At 34.7% G+C, this 16,329-nt stretch overlaps 1 protein-coding gene across 2 annotated transcripts in view; it reads left to right on the top strand.

The window, feature by feature from the left end:
• The window catches only part of TPP2 (tripeptidyl peptidase 2), a 74,009-nt gene that overhangs the window by 45,826 nt on the left and 11,854 nt on the right, over positions 1-16,329 (top strand). Inside the window, exons 16-25 of one of the 2 annotated variants that reach the window (XM_080916680.1) lie at positions 22-128; positions 1,830-1,984; positions 3,230-3,346; positions 3,694-3,794; positions 4,711-4,807; positions 6,128-6,265; positions 7,552-7,796; positions 8,007-8,085; positions 9,912-9,950; positions 14,128-14,279. In XM_080916680.1, coding sequence (XP_080772806.1) covers positions 22-128; positions 1,830-1,984; positions 3,230-3,346; positions 3,694-3,794; positions 4,711-4,807; positions 6,128-6,265; positions 7,552-7,796; positions 8,007-8,085; positions 9,912-9,950; positions 14,128-14,279 — 1,230 coding nt within the window. The remainder of the gene's footprint in view (positions 1-21; positions 129-1,829; positions 1,985-3,229; positions 3,347-3,693; positions 3,795-4,710; positions 4,808-6,127; positions 6,266-7,551; positions 7,797-8,006; positions 8,086-9,911; positions 9,951-14,127; positions 14,280-16,329) is intronic. The other variant, XM_080916681.1, reaches the window with a different exon arrangement.

Genomic DNA, 16,329 nt, shown 5'->3' with positions numbered 1-16,329 from the left:
ATTTTTTTTTTAAATTTTCAGAGTAAATGAATCATCACACTACGATCTAGCCTTTACAGATGTACATTTTAAACCTGGTCAGATTCGAAGACATTTTGTTGAGGTTCCTGAGGGGGCAACCTGGGCTGGTAAGTAAAATTTGTCTGTGATCTTTTTATTTTTTAAATCTATTAGAGAGTTTGTAAACTGGTGCTGATGTGTTATTGCTGTGTTGATTTTCTGCTAAGAGTACTCAGGAGTTACTCTTTGTATATTCTATTTCTATGATTGGCCATTAGGAGGGCTGCTTCTAGAGGGCTTTCTATAGAATATCAACAGAGCTCTGACTGACTTGTTGAAAAAGAGGTAGAATGAAGTTGTGGGAAGACCCTGCTTTGGGGAACGAGTCTTGGCTCAGGTGTAGGCTACTACTGAACTTGGAAGACCTAGTTTTACATAGCTGAATTTCTATCTTAGGTGATACTGCTTACCCTCTTCTGTAAGAATAGACAACTACAAAGCGTTTCATCTATGTCAAGGTCACCTTCATGCTCCTAACAGTTCTGTGTATTCAGTGTCAGAAAGCTATTGATAGCTGTAATTGTTAGCTATCATTGTAGACTGTTTTACGGTCACATTGTGGAATTCCCTGTACCACACTATTTACATAGGGCCTCTTGGGGTTGTATAGCTCACGGCTTTGATAAAATTCACTAATATTAGTACTTAAAGAGTCTTACTCACAGAAATTACTTGTTTCAGCCCAGTACTTGCAGTTTATCCAGAGTCTGTTTTCTTTAATTAAAAAAAAAACACTTTGTTATTGATAAGAGGCAGTAAATATAATTCTCTTATGATACATAGTTGTTGAGAACATGTAGGATTTGAGACGGTGGTTGTTATAAAACATTGAATGGTATAGAATGGACATGTTGCCACATCACTTCACAGCTTAGATTACAGATGTTCTGATGGCTTCTATTTCATATCATTCAAAATATTATCAAAACATTATATATGTACTCTTAGCAGTTGATCTCCCCTCTGCTCCCTGGTCTGTAAGAACCAAAAAACAACCAAACCTTACTTTGGTGCCCTTAAGTAAGAACAGTGCTCCTTAAGTAATCACCTCTCCATGACTTTGTTTACCTCTGCCCACGCAGTACAGTGCAGCTAAGCAGCTGTGTTTCTGATGGTGCTAATGCGGGGAAAGAAATAGAAATATATACAAGAGTAAGCTAGGACAAAAATGTAGGCATGACAAACAGGGATCTATAGGTTTATATTATTTTATTGTGAATTAATTTGCTTCCAGTTAAAACTAGAGAAAGGAGAGTTTTTTTTTTTTTTTTTTTTTTTTCAAAGTCCTGGTTATAATTGTGTATAGATCCAGAACAGTTTTGTTCTTTCCTAATGTCTGTAGTAAGGGTTGTTGCTTACTCAATAATGGTTTATTTCTTATGAATATCATCTATACACATACTTGTTCTTTGTTTCATGAAGCTTTTCTTTAAAAATACCAGTTGAGGGAGTGGAGGGAAGAATGGTTAAGAGCACTTGCTGCTTCTCCAGAGAGAACTGGATTTGATTCTCAGCATCCACACAGAGGCTCTCAACCATTTGTAACTCCAGTTTCAGAGAATCCAATGAACTCTTCAGCAAGCACCAGATCTGCACATGTTGTACAGACATACATGAATATAAACACCCACATATATAAAATATAAATAAATCTACAACATAATAAAGAAGATATTTTACTTTTTATTATTACATAAACAGGTGGAATTTTAATAATTTTATAAGCATTTTCATTCTAACCAGTTTAAAATTTAATTTCTTTATTTTAGAAGTTACCGTGTGTTCATGTTCTTCTGAGGTATCAGCAAAATTTGTTCTTCATGCAGTACAGCTTGTGAAGCAGAGAGCATATCGAAGTCATGAATTTTATAAGTTTTGTTCACTTCCAGAAAAAGGAACACTGATTGAAGCCTTTCCTGTTCTGGTAAGTTTATCTAACACTCCCAAGACATTATAGGTTGTATCTAAACCATGTTAGAGATTCAGATTCTGTTTCTAGCTATCAGATAAGGTAGGATGATTGGTGATTTAATGAAGAATACTGAAATCCAGGGAGGAGAGAAGACTCAGGGCTTACGAGTCCCAGCTGTCCTTGTGGAGTGTGCTTCAGTTCATAGCACCCACGGGGCAGCCTACAGCCATCTGTAACTGCAGTTCCAAGGGTCCTATGTCTCTCTGATCTCCTCATGCACTGGGAAATGCAAGCAACAATTTATATCCATAAAATAAGAATAAATCATCTTTTAAAAAATACACTGAAAACCAAACCACTTATCACAGTTCTTAACTAATCCTAGCATTTGGGAGGCAGGAGAAGTAGGAAGAGCTCCAAGACCAGCCTGATTTACATAGTGAGAATCTGTGCTAATAAATAAAATTGAAGCTATGATTCAGAAACAAACGTTCCTACTCTATTCTCCCCTTAAAGTTCTATGGTGGAACTCAGGGTCTGTGCATCTAAGGCAAGTAGATGGATTGTACCCCAAACAATACTTGTATCTCTTTAATTCTGATACCTCTGTCAAAGAAAAGTTCTAATCTTGAACCTTCATTTACATTGGCACTTGTTATCTTACTTAAAGTCCTACTGTTAAGAATAAAGTAGTTTAATTTGCAGGCAACATTGTTGTGAGGTCTCTATTTTTTACATGTGTTTGTGGGACGATTAGTCTCTTCTGCATGAAAGGTAAATGTGCTTCTGACCTTGCCATGATTGGTCCTCTGGGTTTTCACTTTCTTCTATCACATCATTATGTCTCTTACGTCTGTTTCTTTCAAATGGGGTGATGTTAGCTTTACTTATCTTAAATGTACTGGTACAACAGGGCTTTAGGATACTCATTTAAAATTGATCCTTAAGAGAAGGATATGACTGTAACTATTGATACTTAAGTTGCCAGGTGGCTTTGAAACCAAAATATATTCTATCCATGCCTATTGAGTATGCCTTATAAATTTTGTAATATTTCTTCTCATTATGAATCTTAGTTATGTTTAAATTGGTCCTAGGGTTTTTATTATTAATGTGTATAAATATAAGTAGATAATGAATGATAAAATATTTTGTTTCTTGCTATAAATAAAAATTTTGTTTTGAAACAGGTAATATTTGGTGATATGAGGAAGAATTGAAAAACAAATTTATTCTTTAACATTCTTTTATTTCCAGGGCGGGAAAGCAATTGAATTTTGTATTGCTCGTTGGTGGGCAAGTCTCAGTGATGTCAATATTGATTATACCATATCATTCCATGGCATAGTGTGCACTGCGCCACAGTTGAACATTGTAAGTACTAGAACATTCTCATTATATAGTTTTATACTTTAGTTTTTTAAAGATTTATTTTATGTATGAGTACATTGTACCTGTCTTCAGACAGCACCAGAAAAGGGCATCAGATCCCATGTGATTGCTGGGATTTAAACTCAGGACCGCTAGAAGAGCAGTCAGTGCTCTTGACTGGCCAAACTATCTGTCCTGTCATTCTGTGGTAGATGTAAAACTTAATTGGAAAATAATTTTTAAATCTGAATATATTCATTCATGGGTCTTTAAAACTTGCATTAATGAACGTATATATAAAATATTGTCTATTAATATTTGAGAAATTAATATTTAAATATGTTTTGTAGCATGCATCTGAAGGAATCAATCGTTTCGATGTCCAGTCCTCTTTAAAGTATGAAGATCTGGCTCCTTGCATAACTTTGAAGAGCTGGGTGCAAACACTCCGGTATCTCATTGTTTTAAGAGTTACAAAAGTTGAATGTTAATGGAAGAATTCTTTTTATTGCTTTTTGTTTGTTTTTCTAATTTTTATCCGTGTGATGCTAGCATTAAAAAAAAAGTTTTATTTTGCTGTCTAGGAATCCTACAGAGCTTCTCAAACGTGGCTCAGCATTGGTCTCTACCCTCCCTGATCCCCTCATCAGTAGTGTCCCTATATGTTTCATTTCTTGACAAAACAAATTAGCAGTTGAGACTGAGGCAGGAGAAAAGCAAGTTCAAGGCTACTTGGGATAATTCAAAAAGTATGAAAAAAGGATTCAGAAACTACTTAACAATCGTGTTCACTTTCCACGTGTAAGGCCCTCAATTTAATCTTAGGTCTTACAACAAAGCAAATTAACAGTGTCTCATTTTTATTTTGTGAATGCATTGTTCATTGCTTGAAAAATTTAGGACCAGAAAATCTCATTGACAGTAGAAGGAATTTGTGTCCTGAGTATGTGACATAATCTCTCTGTGGAAGCAGGATTTTGTCAGTCTTGGTGTTCTGCTGCTGATACCTTGGCAGTATAATCTCCTTTGCACAAGGACCAGCTATACCCCCAGCATATGATGTGGCCATGCCTATGCCTAGCATGTTCTTTAACTCCTGTTGGTAATCATCCCAAGTGTTAGGGTTTGGCTGTGCTAAGAGTGCTCTGTGGTAACATTTTTAAGTGTTTTTGAATATGAACTTTTCTGTTTCTATCTTTGTAGTAATGCAGTATTACACAGTCAATATGGACTGTATATTAACAATTAAAAGATTGTACAGTTTACTATAAAAGAAAGTTTGATGAGTAGTCCTCACCTGGCATGTTTAACTGCTTTCTTTAAATGAAGTCTTAACTTAATTCAGTGATGCAGTTGCCTTGTTATAGCCCAGTAAACGCAAAAACCAGACCTTTGGGATCAAGAGATGTTTTGCCAAATAATCGCCAGCTTTATGAGATGGTCTTGACATACAGCTTCCATCAGGTATGTGTTTACTAGTAAAATATACCTGTGTAGTATATTCCCATTTTGTACTATGAAATCACAGATGGAAAGATGTGGCTTGTCTTTGAGACCTAGTTTTTATTCATAATTTATTGAGATTTTTTTTTTTGTTGATAGAATAGGTAACAGGAACAAAGAAAAACATGAAGGAGTTGTTACTCTTCCACAGTGTTTCAGAGGGCACTCTTTGGGCTCTATATGTCTGGGCTTGTAGTTTGGCAGTACACTACCGAACGGAACCCACCAGCATAAAAGTTGAATATCTCTGAGGAGAGAGCAATGATTAAATAGGAAAGGCAGAAAGAAAACACGGAGACGAGAAAGAATTGGGAGGACTGCTGGTCAGTACCAGAGCAGCAGCCAATAAGACATCTGTTCCCATCCAAATGCCTTCCTGTTCCTTCCACTAAGGTCAATAGAATCTTCAGCCCATCACCTTGAGCTTCAAGTGTACATCCTCTTCTTGTTCCATGCCTCATTAGGCCAGGAAATGTACCAACATAGGCTGACCCATTTTGACTCTCCCTGGCAAGCAGATTATTATTATTTTTTTCTTTCTCTCTGCTTCAGAGAAACAGGCAAACTTTCACTTTGCTTTTAAAAATAGGCAAATGGCTCCTGATAGTACACTATGGCAGTATGACCATTTAGCAGAGGCTACTCAGCTGACAGAGGACAAAGAAATAAAAATTAAGAGCATGGCCCCTGCCACCTGACTTCCTCCAGTGAAGCCCTACCTCCTAGAATTTCAGGGATCTCTAAAACAACATAACAATACTAGCTGAGTACCAAGTATTCAGCATATTTGAGAGATACTGCACCTTTTGACCATAACACAATTCTCCATTTTTAATACCTAGCCTGATTTATGTTCTGCAAAGAGTCAGTAGTCAAAGTAATTGAGATCATTGTCAATTTTGGATCCAGGGGGTTTTAGTCAATGAGATTACAATTTATATTATGCTTACTTTATTGAAGTATAATGTGAATTTAGTTTCAATGTTACTACATTAAATTACTACAGTGTTACTATAGTAGATTTTAATAAACTATTAGATTCTAGTTTTATAAAGAAATAAACTATATGTTAGAACTATATTTGTTAGAAGTGTGTGTAGGAAGAGCACTACGTCTGTAGATTTTAAAGTTTTACAAAAGTGCATCTATTTAATGCCAAGATAGTAATTACTTTGAAAAAAATGGTTATAAGAATGAAATTTGAATACTTTTTTGAAAGTGTTGGGTATTATATATAAATCACATCAATAATTGGTTTTTTTTTTTTTTTTTTTTTTTTAGCCCAAGAGCGGAGAAGTAACACCTAGTTGTCCACTTCTTTGTGAATTGTTATATGAGTCAGAATTTGACAGTCAGTTGTGGATTATTTTTGACCAGAACAAAAGACAGATGGGCTCAGGCGATGCCTATCCACATCAGGTATAAATTATTAAAAGTAATCATCCTAAATTTCTTGTTAAGGTATAACATTTAAAAGGTACTTTTTAAAATACCATAAAGGTACATTCAGGTTTCTGACACCTATAGAAATTTCTTTTGCTTATTGTTAGTTAAGTAACAGACTTGACCGCTTTCCTGCCACATACTAGGATGCTGCTTACAAGTGCTGGCCAGCAGAGCATTTCTGGTTGAAAAGGGACTACAGCCAGGACTTGACACATGCACATGAACTCTTCCACGAGATTAGACCTCCAGTCCTAGTATATATGTGTGTTGCAGTATTTCTCTCTCCTACACTGTTTCTACTTACGTAAAGGTAGATCGTGAATGGGAGACTGGAGAGTGATCCCAGGTCTGGGTGGAACACTGGGGTTAATAAGGCCTGGCGGCTTCAGTTTATTAATACCTTCAGATCTGAAATTGTACCGAGCATTGAACTGCATGCTGTGCACTTTGTTTTCTACTGACACTAAAGGAAAATAAAATCTCTTGACATGTAACTGCTTGGAAATTTGTCTCTAGTTGAAATTGTATTTGTAGAAATATGAGATATTTTTCCTGAAATGCTTATGATTTTTTGCTGAATAATGTTTATGGAAGCTTTTGCCTTTAGTCATTTGAAGAATGATCCCAATTTTCCCATCAAGTAGGCAGCAGTCTCATCATTATAGTCTTGACTGTTACTTGAGTTACATTTCACATTGGCTCCGAAGGTAGTATTCTGCAGAATACCAACAGCATCTCTGTTCCATGAGCATGTTAGCAAAGTGAGATGTAGTAGCTTTACATTCCTTGATTTTTACTGGCTCCTTCTTCTCTCTGATTTGCATAAAGGACTGTGGCACTTCACAGTTAAAATGTAAAATTTAACAGAAGTCACAAATGTGCATACACATGAGTGTTGGTTTTAGATAATATACAAATCTAATTTTGATTTTTTGACTACCACTTCATGTTTCTTATGAAACATAAACAAAAGTATACTTGCTTTTCTTAGTTATGTTATAAACATTGATTGTGTGAATGTGTAGATAACCCTGTGGTACAAAGAATGAGGACATTGGTGTCAGAAAGTACTTGAGTTCCTTGTATAACTCTGACAGGCAAGCCACTTGGTACTGCAAATTGGGTCTGCTCACTAGCACCCTAGACACTCTGAGTATAGGTGTCTCATACCTGTACATCTGTAAATGGAACTGTTTTTTATCCTTTTACTCTCATTTTACTGAACTAATGTTACTTTTTCCAAATGTTTTCTTTTTTAGTATTCTTTGAAACTGGAGAAAGGAGATTATACAATTCGATTGCAGATTCGTCATGAGCAAATCAGCGATTTGGATCGTATCAAAGATCTTCCGTTTATCGTTTCGCATAGGTTGTCTAATACCTTGAGCTTAGATATTCATGAAAATCATAGCCTTGCACTTCTAGGAAAGAAGAAATCAAGCAGTTTGACACTACCACCCAAATATAATCAGCCATTCTTTGTTACTTCCTTACCTGATGATAAGTAAGTGGTGATGTTGATGAACATTATGGTTCATATGTTAATCTAGATTTATAATTTATCATTTTAGTCTGAAGTTACTTCTCAGTTTGATTTTTGAAAATTTGGACATGGGAAATATTTTATTTTGGAATTATTTTGATGGTTTTCCTCTAAGTATTTTTGTGAAACTTTTTCTTTTGTTACTTTTTTCCTTTTTAATTCTCTCATTAGAATACCTAAGGGGGCAGGACCCGGATGCTACCTTGCAGGCTCCTTGACATTGTCAAAGACTGAGCTTGGAAAGAAAGCTGTAAGTACTAGTGTTTTGCACTGAAAGTACCTGTTTAAAATTTCCCATCTCTTTGAAGATGGGCTTTAGTTCATGGTTCAGAAGGGATTTGCAGGGAGGGAACATTAATTGCTCTCTTTTTTTTTTCTTGAACTGTTAGTGAAGGTGGATTAATATTTGATACATTTTTAAAGTATTTATTGTTCTTTCTATAAGCCTCATGCCCTAAACCTATCCCACCTCAGTTCCTAAAGTTCAAATTTGGTTGAAACAAATGGGATATGTAAAATTATATCTAGTAATTATATATATTGAATCTAGAAATTCAACCAAAATATTGTAAATATTGGAATAATCAGATTCTCTTTATTTGTTTATAAACGAAGAAAATCTGAAGAATTTTTATTAATGGATATTGACTCATTTGTGAAGGCTTGTTGAGATCTTGTATAATTATGTGGATAATGTACAGTGTTTCTTGTGGTATTGCTTTTTATAGTTCCAAAATGATGCTTTTTGGTTCTAGTTTAGAGATAACTGTTATTAGAAATTTAGAGGTATTTATTTCAGGTTTTTCCATCTTGTTTTTATTACAGATTTGTTGCAGAAAATTTTTTTATGTGGATCTGTCACCCTTTATCTTAGGTCATTTTGCTATAATACAATTCTTACATCTGTACATTTCTCATTTAGCATTAGTTCATACAAAACCATGTAAGTCTACTTAATCTAGTCCTGGGTTCTATAAATGCTGTTGTCAGGGTGAATTCATCTCATTAATCTTGAAATGTATTTTTCTTGGCACTGTTCAACCAAGGTCATATATTCATAGCCACCGAGGAATAATTTGGGGATTTTGTGCTTAGGAAACATTTACTTTGCCATCTCTCAGGGTGCATTTCAGCGTGCACCCTTACTCACACATACTTCAGTGTCATTTGAAGTAAATCAGCACTTGATACTGGACTTTGTTCTTGAACTGATTTAAGAAATCCTTATAGATCTTTTTGTAGATTTACCTAGATAGCTGCTTCTAGGGACTTCAACTGAGTTTTTCACCCAGTTGATAGATAACTCATCTCACAAGTCCACTTTTCATGGGAAGTGTAGCAGGAAGAATTACTGGCAGAGGTATTCTTGTAAGAATTCAGAAATAGAACTTCTTGACTATATCATTAGAGGCAGTATTGCAATTATAAGTGCTTGGAATTGACTGTTGCTAGCTGACTATAGATAGAAAGGTTGTTTAAGAAAACAGCAATAATCTAAGTTACTGAGTATAATTTTCATTGGGTTCTTTTTTAAATTTTCTTCAGTGGTTTTATATTCCTGTATTTTGGAAGTTGGAAAGGAAATGTCATTTTACTTCACTTCGCCTTTCATTGTAGCCTTGAGTGTTACTATGGTTTTCTCTTTCTTGTTTTTTGTTTGCTTGCTTTTCGTTGTTTGCTTTTTTTGTTTTTGTTTTTTGTTTTTTTTCTAAGAATTACTTAGGCTTGTGTAATGGTCATGACCTCCTGTATACAATCAGACTCTGCAGACTGTCAGCTAAATTTAAGTGTTTTTTAAAATGTTTTATTGATAATGGAGCTTAATCACTAAATATTTTAAAACGCTGGAAAGAATTTTGCCTTAAAATGGCATATTCGATTGCATTTTTATTTTTAAAAGTAGGCATGGCAGTGTTGCTTTCTTTAAAAGCATGCCATTTTGGTCACAGATCTGACCCTCTGAGTACTGTGACATACAGATGGAATGTTAAATTAGAAGAAAGTTAGGCAGAGGTGGTATCTCCATCCTGTGTAGATTATGCATGTTTTCTTACAGAATGTCGTTCTAACTCCCAGGGGCAGTCTGCAGCAAAACGACAAGGAAAATTTAAAAAGGTACTGATTGTCAGTTCTTAAAAACGATGTCTTAAAGCCTTATTTACGTAGTTCTCACTATTATAAATCTTTATTTTTAAAGAATCTCTCCCTTAGTTTCCTTTCTTTACATTCTGCAGTAGTTAATATTAATACCTACAAGCAGTATTGACATATTGCCTGTCTATAAAAGGCTTTTAAAACCATAACCCTATGGTTTATTTCCATATTTATGGAATATGGAAACCATTTTTATTAAACCATATTTTCCAATGGTATGGATGATTTATATTGCTTCTCATTTATTGGTATAAATAAGATGTCAAGTTGAAAAGTTTGAGATTTTGCATATCAAAGTCACAAAGAAATGAATGCAATGGAAAGCAAAGTCATTATTTTTAAAATCTAGATCTGGCAAGATGACTCAGTGACAAGTCTGACAGCCTGAGTCTGATCTCCAGGACTCACATGATAGAGTCGTAGTCTGACCTCTATATATGTACCATGCCCTCAGCTGTACACACACACAAAGAAAGGAAGGAAGGAAGGAAGAAAGAAAGGAAGAAAGAAAGATTTTAAATGTAAAAAAATATGTTTAAAAAACCTATTAGAATTTAAGTCATTTTAAATAAACTGATTTTGTTAATAAACTAATCTCTGTTATGGAAGGATAGATTAAACAAAATAGGGAATAAGAACTCCTAACTAAAAGTTGAGTCTGTAATAAAAATACAGACAGATTTTATGCTATGAGTAGTTGATTCTACTTGGTTTTTGTTAGCATATGAGAATCTGTATTGACTGCTGGACCCACATTTAACTTAAAGATCTGTACTCTGAGTACAGAAAAAGGGATACATTTGAGGAAGTTGTTTTCATCCCAGAGTTATTATAATGGAAGAAACACTTGTGTTTTACAGTATTGAAATGTCATCCATCATGTTCTTGTTGTGGATTGATACATACCATGAAGACTCTTCTAGTTAAGAAACTGAACAGTCATATTTCTCATATGGTTTATTTGATCCTTTTGGGCACAATCTTAATCTATTTAATAGATCATAACCAAGCATTTAAAAACATTTTATGCATTGATATATACCTCTGAGTTGCCATGGAGATAGTTTGAAAAGGTTTGCCAGGAACTCAACTACAAAAGGAAACATACTTCAATAAGGGTTTGGGCATTGCTTTTCTTCCACTTGTAGTTTTTAGTTGGCCTACAAAGTTGGGCTAAGGCTGTACAAGGTGTAATCGCTAGTAATGAAGCCTGAAGTTATTACTGAAGGTTCAGTAAAGCTCGTGTGACAAACGTGGGAACTAGCATTACTTTTGTTCATCCCTGCCTGTCAGTACAAGTACAGGCATAGCACAGCTCTTTTATAAAGTTACAAAAAGAAATACTTACATGTATAAAATAATTTAGATACTTTTAATAAACCACAAATGGCACCAATGATATTAATCTTTAAAATACTTGAACTTTTATAAAGCTTTTACTTTGATAACTAAATTAATAATTGAAGCACTCAAGAAACTGGGCCTTTTGAACCAGATCTAAGTGATGTATTATGCTGTCCACTGGGTAGTTACTGGTTTTATAGGTAACATTGTTTCTGGAAAATATTGTACAGTTTGAACACTGTTGAAATACTTTGTAGATAGCTTACAAAAAGGTTTTTTTTTTTCAATTTTAATACTAAGTTTATTTTATTGAGAACTCTATAGCTTTTTCTACTGAGTGTTTTTTAAATATCTTTTTAAAAAATCACAATCATTCATGGTTTAAGGTACAAAAGCATTACTATTAAATTAACCATATTAGTCCCTTAAGTGAGTTGAAAAAAAAAAGGTTTATTAAAGAAAGAGTGTGATCATGATAACACAGTATAAAACAACTCCCATTTTCCTTTTGATTAGGGTTTATAAATACTGCATTTGTAATTTTAATAATAGAAAATTTTTTGTTGTGAAGTACTTTTATAAGGTTTTATCAATATTTTAATTGTACTGGTTATTGATTTTTTTCTAAGATTATAAGCTTTTTTACTCATTTTTGATGATAGTTCAAGCTTGCTATAGTAGGGTTTTATATTTTCATAGGTGTTATCTTTTAATTGTACATTAACATATTACTCAGATTAAATTCCGTTTTCTATTTTTCATACTAAAACAGTAATAAAACGTGCCTTATCTTTGAAATTCAGCAGAGAAATTGCCATCTAAAACATAGGTTTCTCTACATAGAAATGTTTCCCACTTTCTCGCCTGTTAAATGAATAGGGACTTAGGCAAGTGGTGATTTTTTGTTTTTTAAATGGGCCATGACAGTGGTTATTTGTAGGGAAGTGATAATAGAGCTATAGCAGTTATTCTTCATGTGCCATTGCACCACTTCATATCCCAGAACTGAGTGTTAGGTATTGTTAAAGCGGATGGCTTGTTTACACAGAACGGTAGTATATGTCCCTTTGGTAATACAAGTTTGATCTAATGTTAGAAACTTTATTAAAATAAATGTAGATATTAACTTAGCACTTTAATATAAACCTGAAAATAGAATTTGAAAAGCTGACTTAAATAATGACTTAATTAAGGACAGTTTATTGGCCAAAAATTAAGTCTAAGCATTGGTTAATATTTCCCAAGCAATGTATGGCTATAGGAAAGATTTAAACACCATAGACAAAATAATAAACTACCTTTTTCTGCCATCTTCAAAGCAAAATGTTCTCAAAGAGTTGTAGGCTTATTTACTCCCTTGTTCTTTGTGTCTTTGGTTTTGTCTCAGGACAGTACTCTTGCCAAGGTGATTAGCAGGCTCCTTGCATCCAAGTCTCTTCTCCATTATTTACATTCTTCAATGTGGCCTAGCAGTTGATTATTCCATTCTTTGTTTGAAACTCACTTATTCTGTGTGAGGAGTACAGGAGAAAAAGAGAGGAAAGGAAGGAAGGAAAGATACCTAACAGCAGTCAGTTTTCTTCTTTTAGGTAAGATCAGGAATCAAATTTAGGTTATGCTCAGTAGCAAGCACCTTCGCGGTTTTGGCCATTTTGCCATCCTTACTGCTTCTTTCTGCATGGACATCCTCATGTCTCTGTCTTTAGAGCATTTTTGGGACAAGCAATACTGCCAGGTCTATTCTCTCCTACTCTCTGTTAGTCTTATTCATGTCATGGCTTTTAGCACAATTGACAAACATTCTTAGCTCTACCTTCAAAGAATATCTATTCATTTTCTTTTGTTTCCACAACATATTACTTAGTTCCACACAGTGTAGAGATTATTAGGCTTGTTTCCTGGTTTGTTTTCCTATCTCTACTTTTCCATAGTTTGTTCTCAAGACTTACATCATCAAGAGTTATAAAACATGAGCCCAATTTTTAACAAGTCATTAAAAAGCAAAGTCTTTAATCACTGCCTTGCATAAAATATCTGGTAGGCTTCATTTTAACCACGTCCCACCACTCTCTATGGCTGTAGCCTGCTTTCTAGGTTTATATAACTTTTCATATATTGGTTTCAGGTTTTTGTACTTGTTCAATTTCTACTCCTAGGCTGACTCTTGGGGGAGGGGCTTTTCCTCTCTTCAGTTAGGGTATTCAAATTTATTCATGTTTTCACTTAGCTTTGCTGATCTTTCCATATCTACTCTGCATGGTTTTTCTATCTTACCCAGAAGTCACTGCCCGTCCTTCATTGATTTATTTTTGTGTGTCATATGTTACTATTAGAAATTATTTACTTATGTTTTTATTGTCTGACTCTCTAGGTAGAACATGTATTTATAAGTGCTAGAACAGTACTGGTCTGCTCTGCCCTCTTACTAAGATTAAAAAAAAAAAAAAAAACCCTTTTTTTTAAGTTTTAACTTGTTTTCTTCTGTTCAGCTTTAGTTGTAAAAGTACAAGGTATATTATCCTTAAGGTGTCCAGTGCAACTAAGAATGCGAAAGACACTCAGAGAAAAATTCTTACCTCTTTTACTTTAATGGAATAGGAAAAAAACTTCAGGGGGAGAACTCCAGTAATTGCACATTGGTATTTTTTATGTTTTTACCCTTCAGATGTAGAATACAATGTAATACATCTCAGGCAGGCACAACCCATATTACAAGACACTCAGCTTTTGACAGTGATTTTTAAAGTGTATGAAATGAAGTGTATTAACCTAAGGCTTTCTTTCACCTTCCTAGGATGTGATCCCTGTTCATTACTATCTAATACCTCCTCCAACAAAGACTAAGAATGGCAGCAAAGATAAAGAAAAGGATTCAGAAAAAGAGAAAGACCTGAAAGAAGAGTTTACTGAAGCATTACGAGATCTTAAAATTCAGTGGATGACCAAGTAGGTCATTTTAGTGGATTACAATTAACTAATGTGTGTGTGTGTGTGTGTGTGTGTGTGTGTGTGTGTGTGTGTGTGTGTGTGTGGACTTTACTCAAAACTGTTGACTTGGATGAGAGGATTTCAGGTCTTTAAGCTTTTCTTCTGCTTATACTTTATATAAACATATACTATTTTTGATAATAAAATATGTAAAATTTTAATTTGTTCCACAGGAGAATTTTATTGACGGGCATAAAAAAAGAAAAAATAACTTTTAAAAAATTATCACTGCTTTTATTATCTGTTCTCTCTCTGAGCATGTAGCAGTGAGAGTAGTTATGTACTCTATTTTTCCAATTAATTTTGGTGTCATTCGATGATTTAAAATTCTATTTTTAGTGACTATATACTCTGTTATATTATAAGTAATTTTTGTATAGTCATATACAAGCATACTTGGCCTAATGGACATATTTTTAAATTTTCTGTCAGATAGTATAGTCTGTTTAGATATTTGTAAAAGGTACCTTGATGTGTTTGTCAGATTGGCTTCTGGTCTGAATGTAAGGACTGTACACGATGGAACAAGCTGCTGTTGCTGACAGTTGTGGCTCAGATACTTCTTGTTCTCAGCTTAGCCCGTTCTTCATTGGGACGTCAGGCTTTTCTTACCTGCTTAAACTTTTAACGTGAAGGACACTATTCGCTTACCACCACTTTCTTTCCGTTTATTCTTTTGGCTTTTAGCTTAGCTTTTAACACAAGACTTTATTCTCTGTGGCTAAATCAGTTGCTTTTTCCCATTGTTTTCTCTTACTGATAGTTTTCTGGGTCCTCTTTCACAGATTGTCTATACATCTTTGTGGATATGTAGCCTCAGAGGGAACTTTTATGATGGGAATACAGTTGCCAGGGGTTAAACCAGTATTGTGACAGTCTGTATTCATATTTGCTGGTCCATCTAAAACTAAAGGTATCTCACCAGATTTCAAAGAACCATGACTGCTTTTGGCTGCTACATATAAATAGCAGACAATACAATTTAAATTTCTTCAGAGTTGCAGAGATTTACTTCTCTTAGGAGAGCCTGTGAAATCTCTTGATTCTGTCATCCAGTGAAACTGGTGGGGGAAATGTTTAGATAAAGAAAAACTCTTAAAAACTTGTGGAAATGGTTCTAAAGGCAAGCTTCTAATCAGGAATATATATATATATATATATATAAACTATGGTAGGTGGTCAAGATAGCTCAGTAAAATAGTTACTCACAAGCATGAGAAAACCTAATTCAATCTTAAGAGCTCACATTAAGAAGGGAATGCCAAGGCACTGAGGTGGAAGAGGGTGGTGGGAGGGGGAGGGGGCATGGGATTGGGGAAAGGGATAACATTTGAAATGTATATACAGGACATATCCAATTTAAAAAAAAAAAAAAGGCATGGTGGCACTTGCTTATAATCCTACCACCGATGTAGACAGATATATTTTATGGGGGTCACCAGCAACCAATAGAGCCTTAATTGGCAAGTTCCAAATTCAATGAGAGACTTTGTCTTAAAAGTAAGGGTGCTTGAGAAATGACCCCAAAATTGAACTATGGCTCTTCACACATACAAGCACACAGTTTTTTTTGTAAGAAAGTGAAAGTGTTAACTACAGCCTGCTGCTTCCTCCCTGCCAAATCTTGATTTAGATTGGCACCACCAAGACATTTTCTTCCTTTTGCCTTAGTTTCATTGTACCATTCCTTTCCCTGCACATATTCTTATTGTTTGCTGGGGGCTTAGGTCCAGCCTAAAGACATCATGTGTCCTCCAATCAAAAGCACTGCTCTTCTAGAGGACCAAAGTTTGGATCCCAGTACCCATATTAGGCAATTCAGTACTACCTGGAACTCCAGCATATATATGTCACCCTCTTCTGGCCTCTGTGGACACCCAAATACATGTGCTAGACGTCCACACAAGCAAAAGAGCATTGTGAGTTCTTAACCACTGAGCCATATCTCCAGCCCATGTTGATGCCTGCTTTCATCTAAATGTTTTATAGGACTCTGAAGTAATTATGT

Source organism: Micromys minutus (assembly GCF_963924665.1).
Source record: "Micromys minutus genome assembly, chromosome: 5".
NCBI lineage: Eukaryota > Metazoa > Chordata > Mammalia > Rodentia > Muridae > Micromys > Micromys minutus.
The sequence above is the reverse complement of the archived record's forward strand: the minus strand, read 5'-3'. Positions and strand labels throughout refer to the sequence as shown.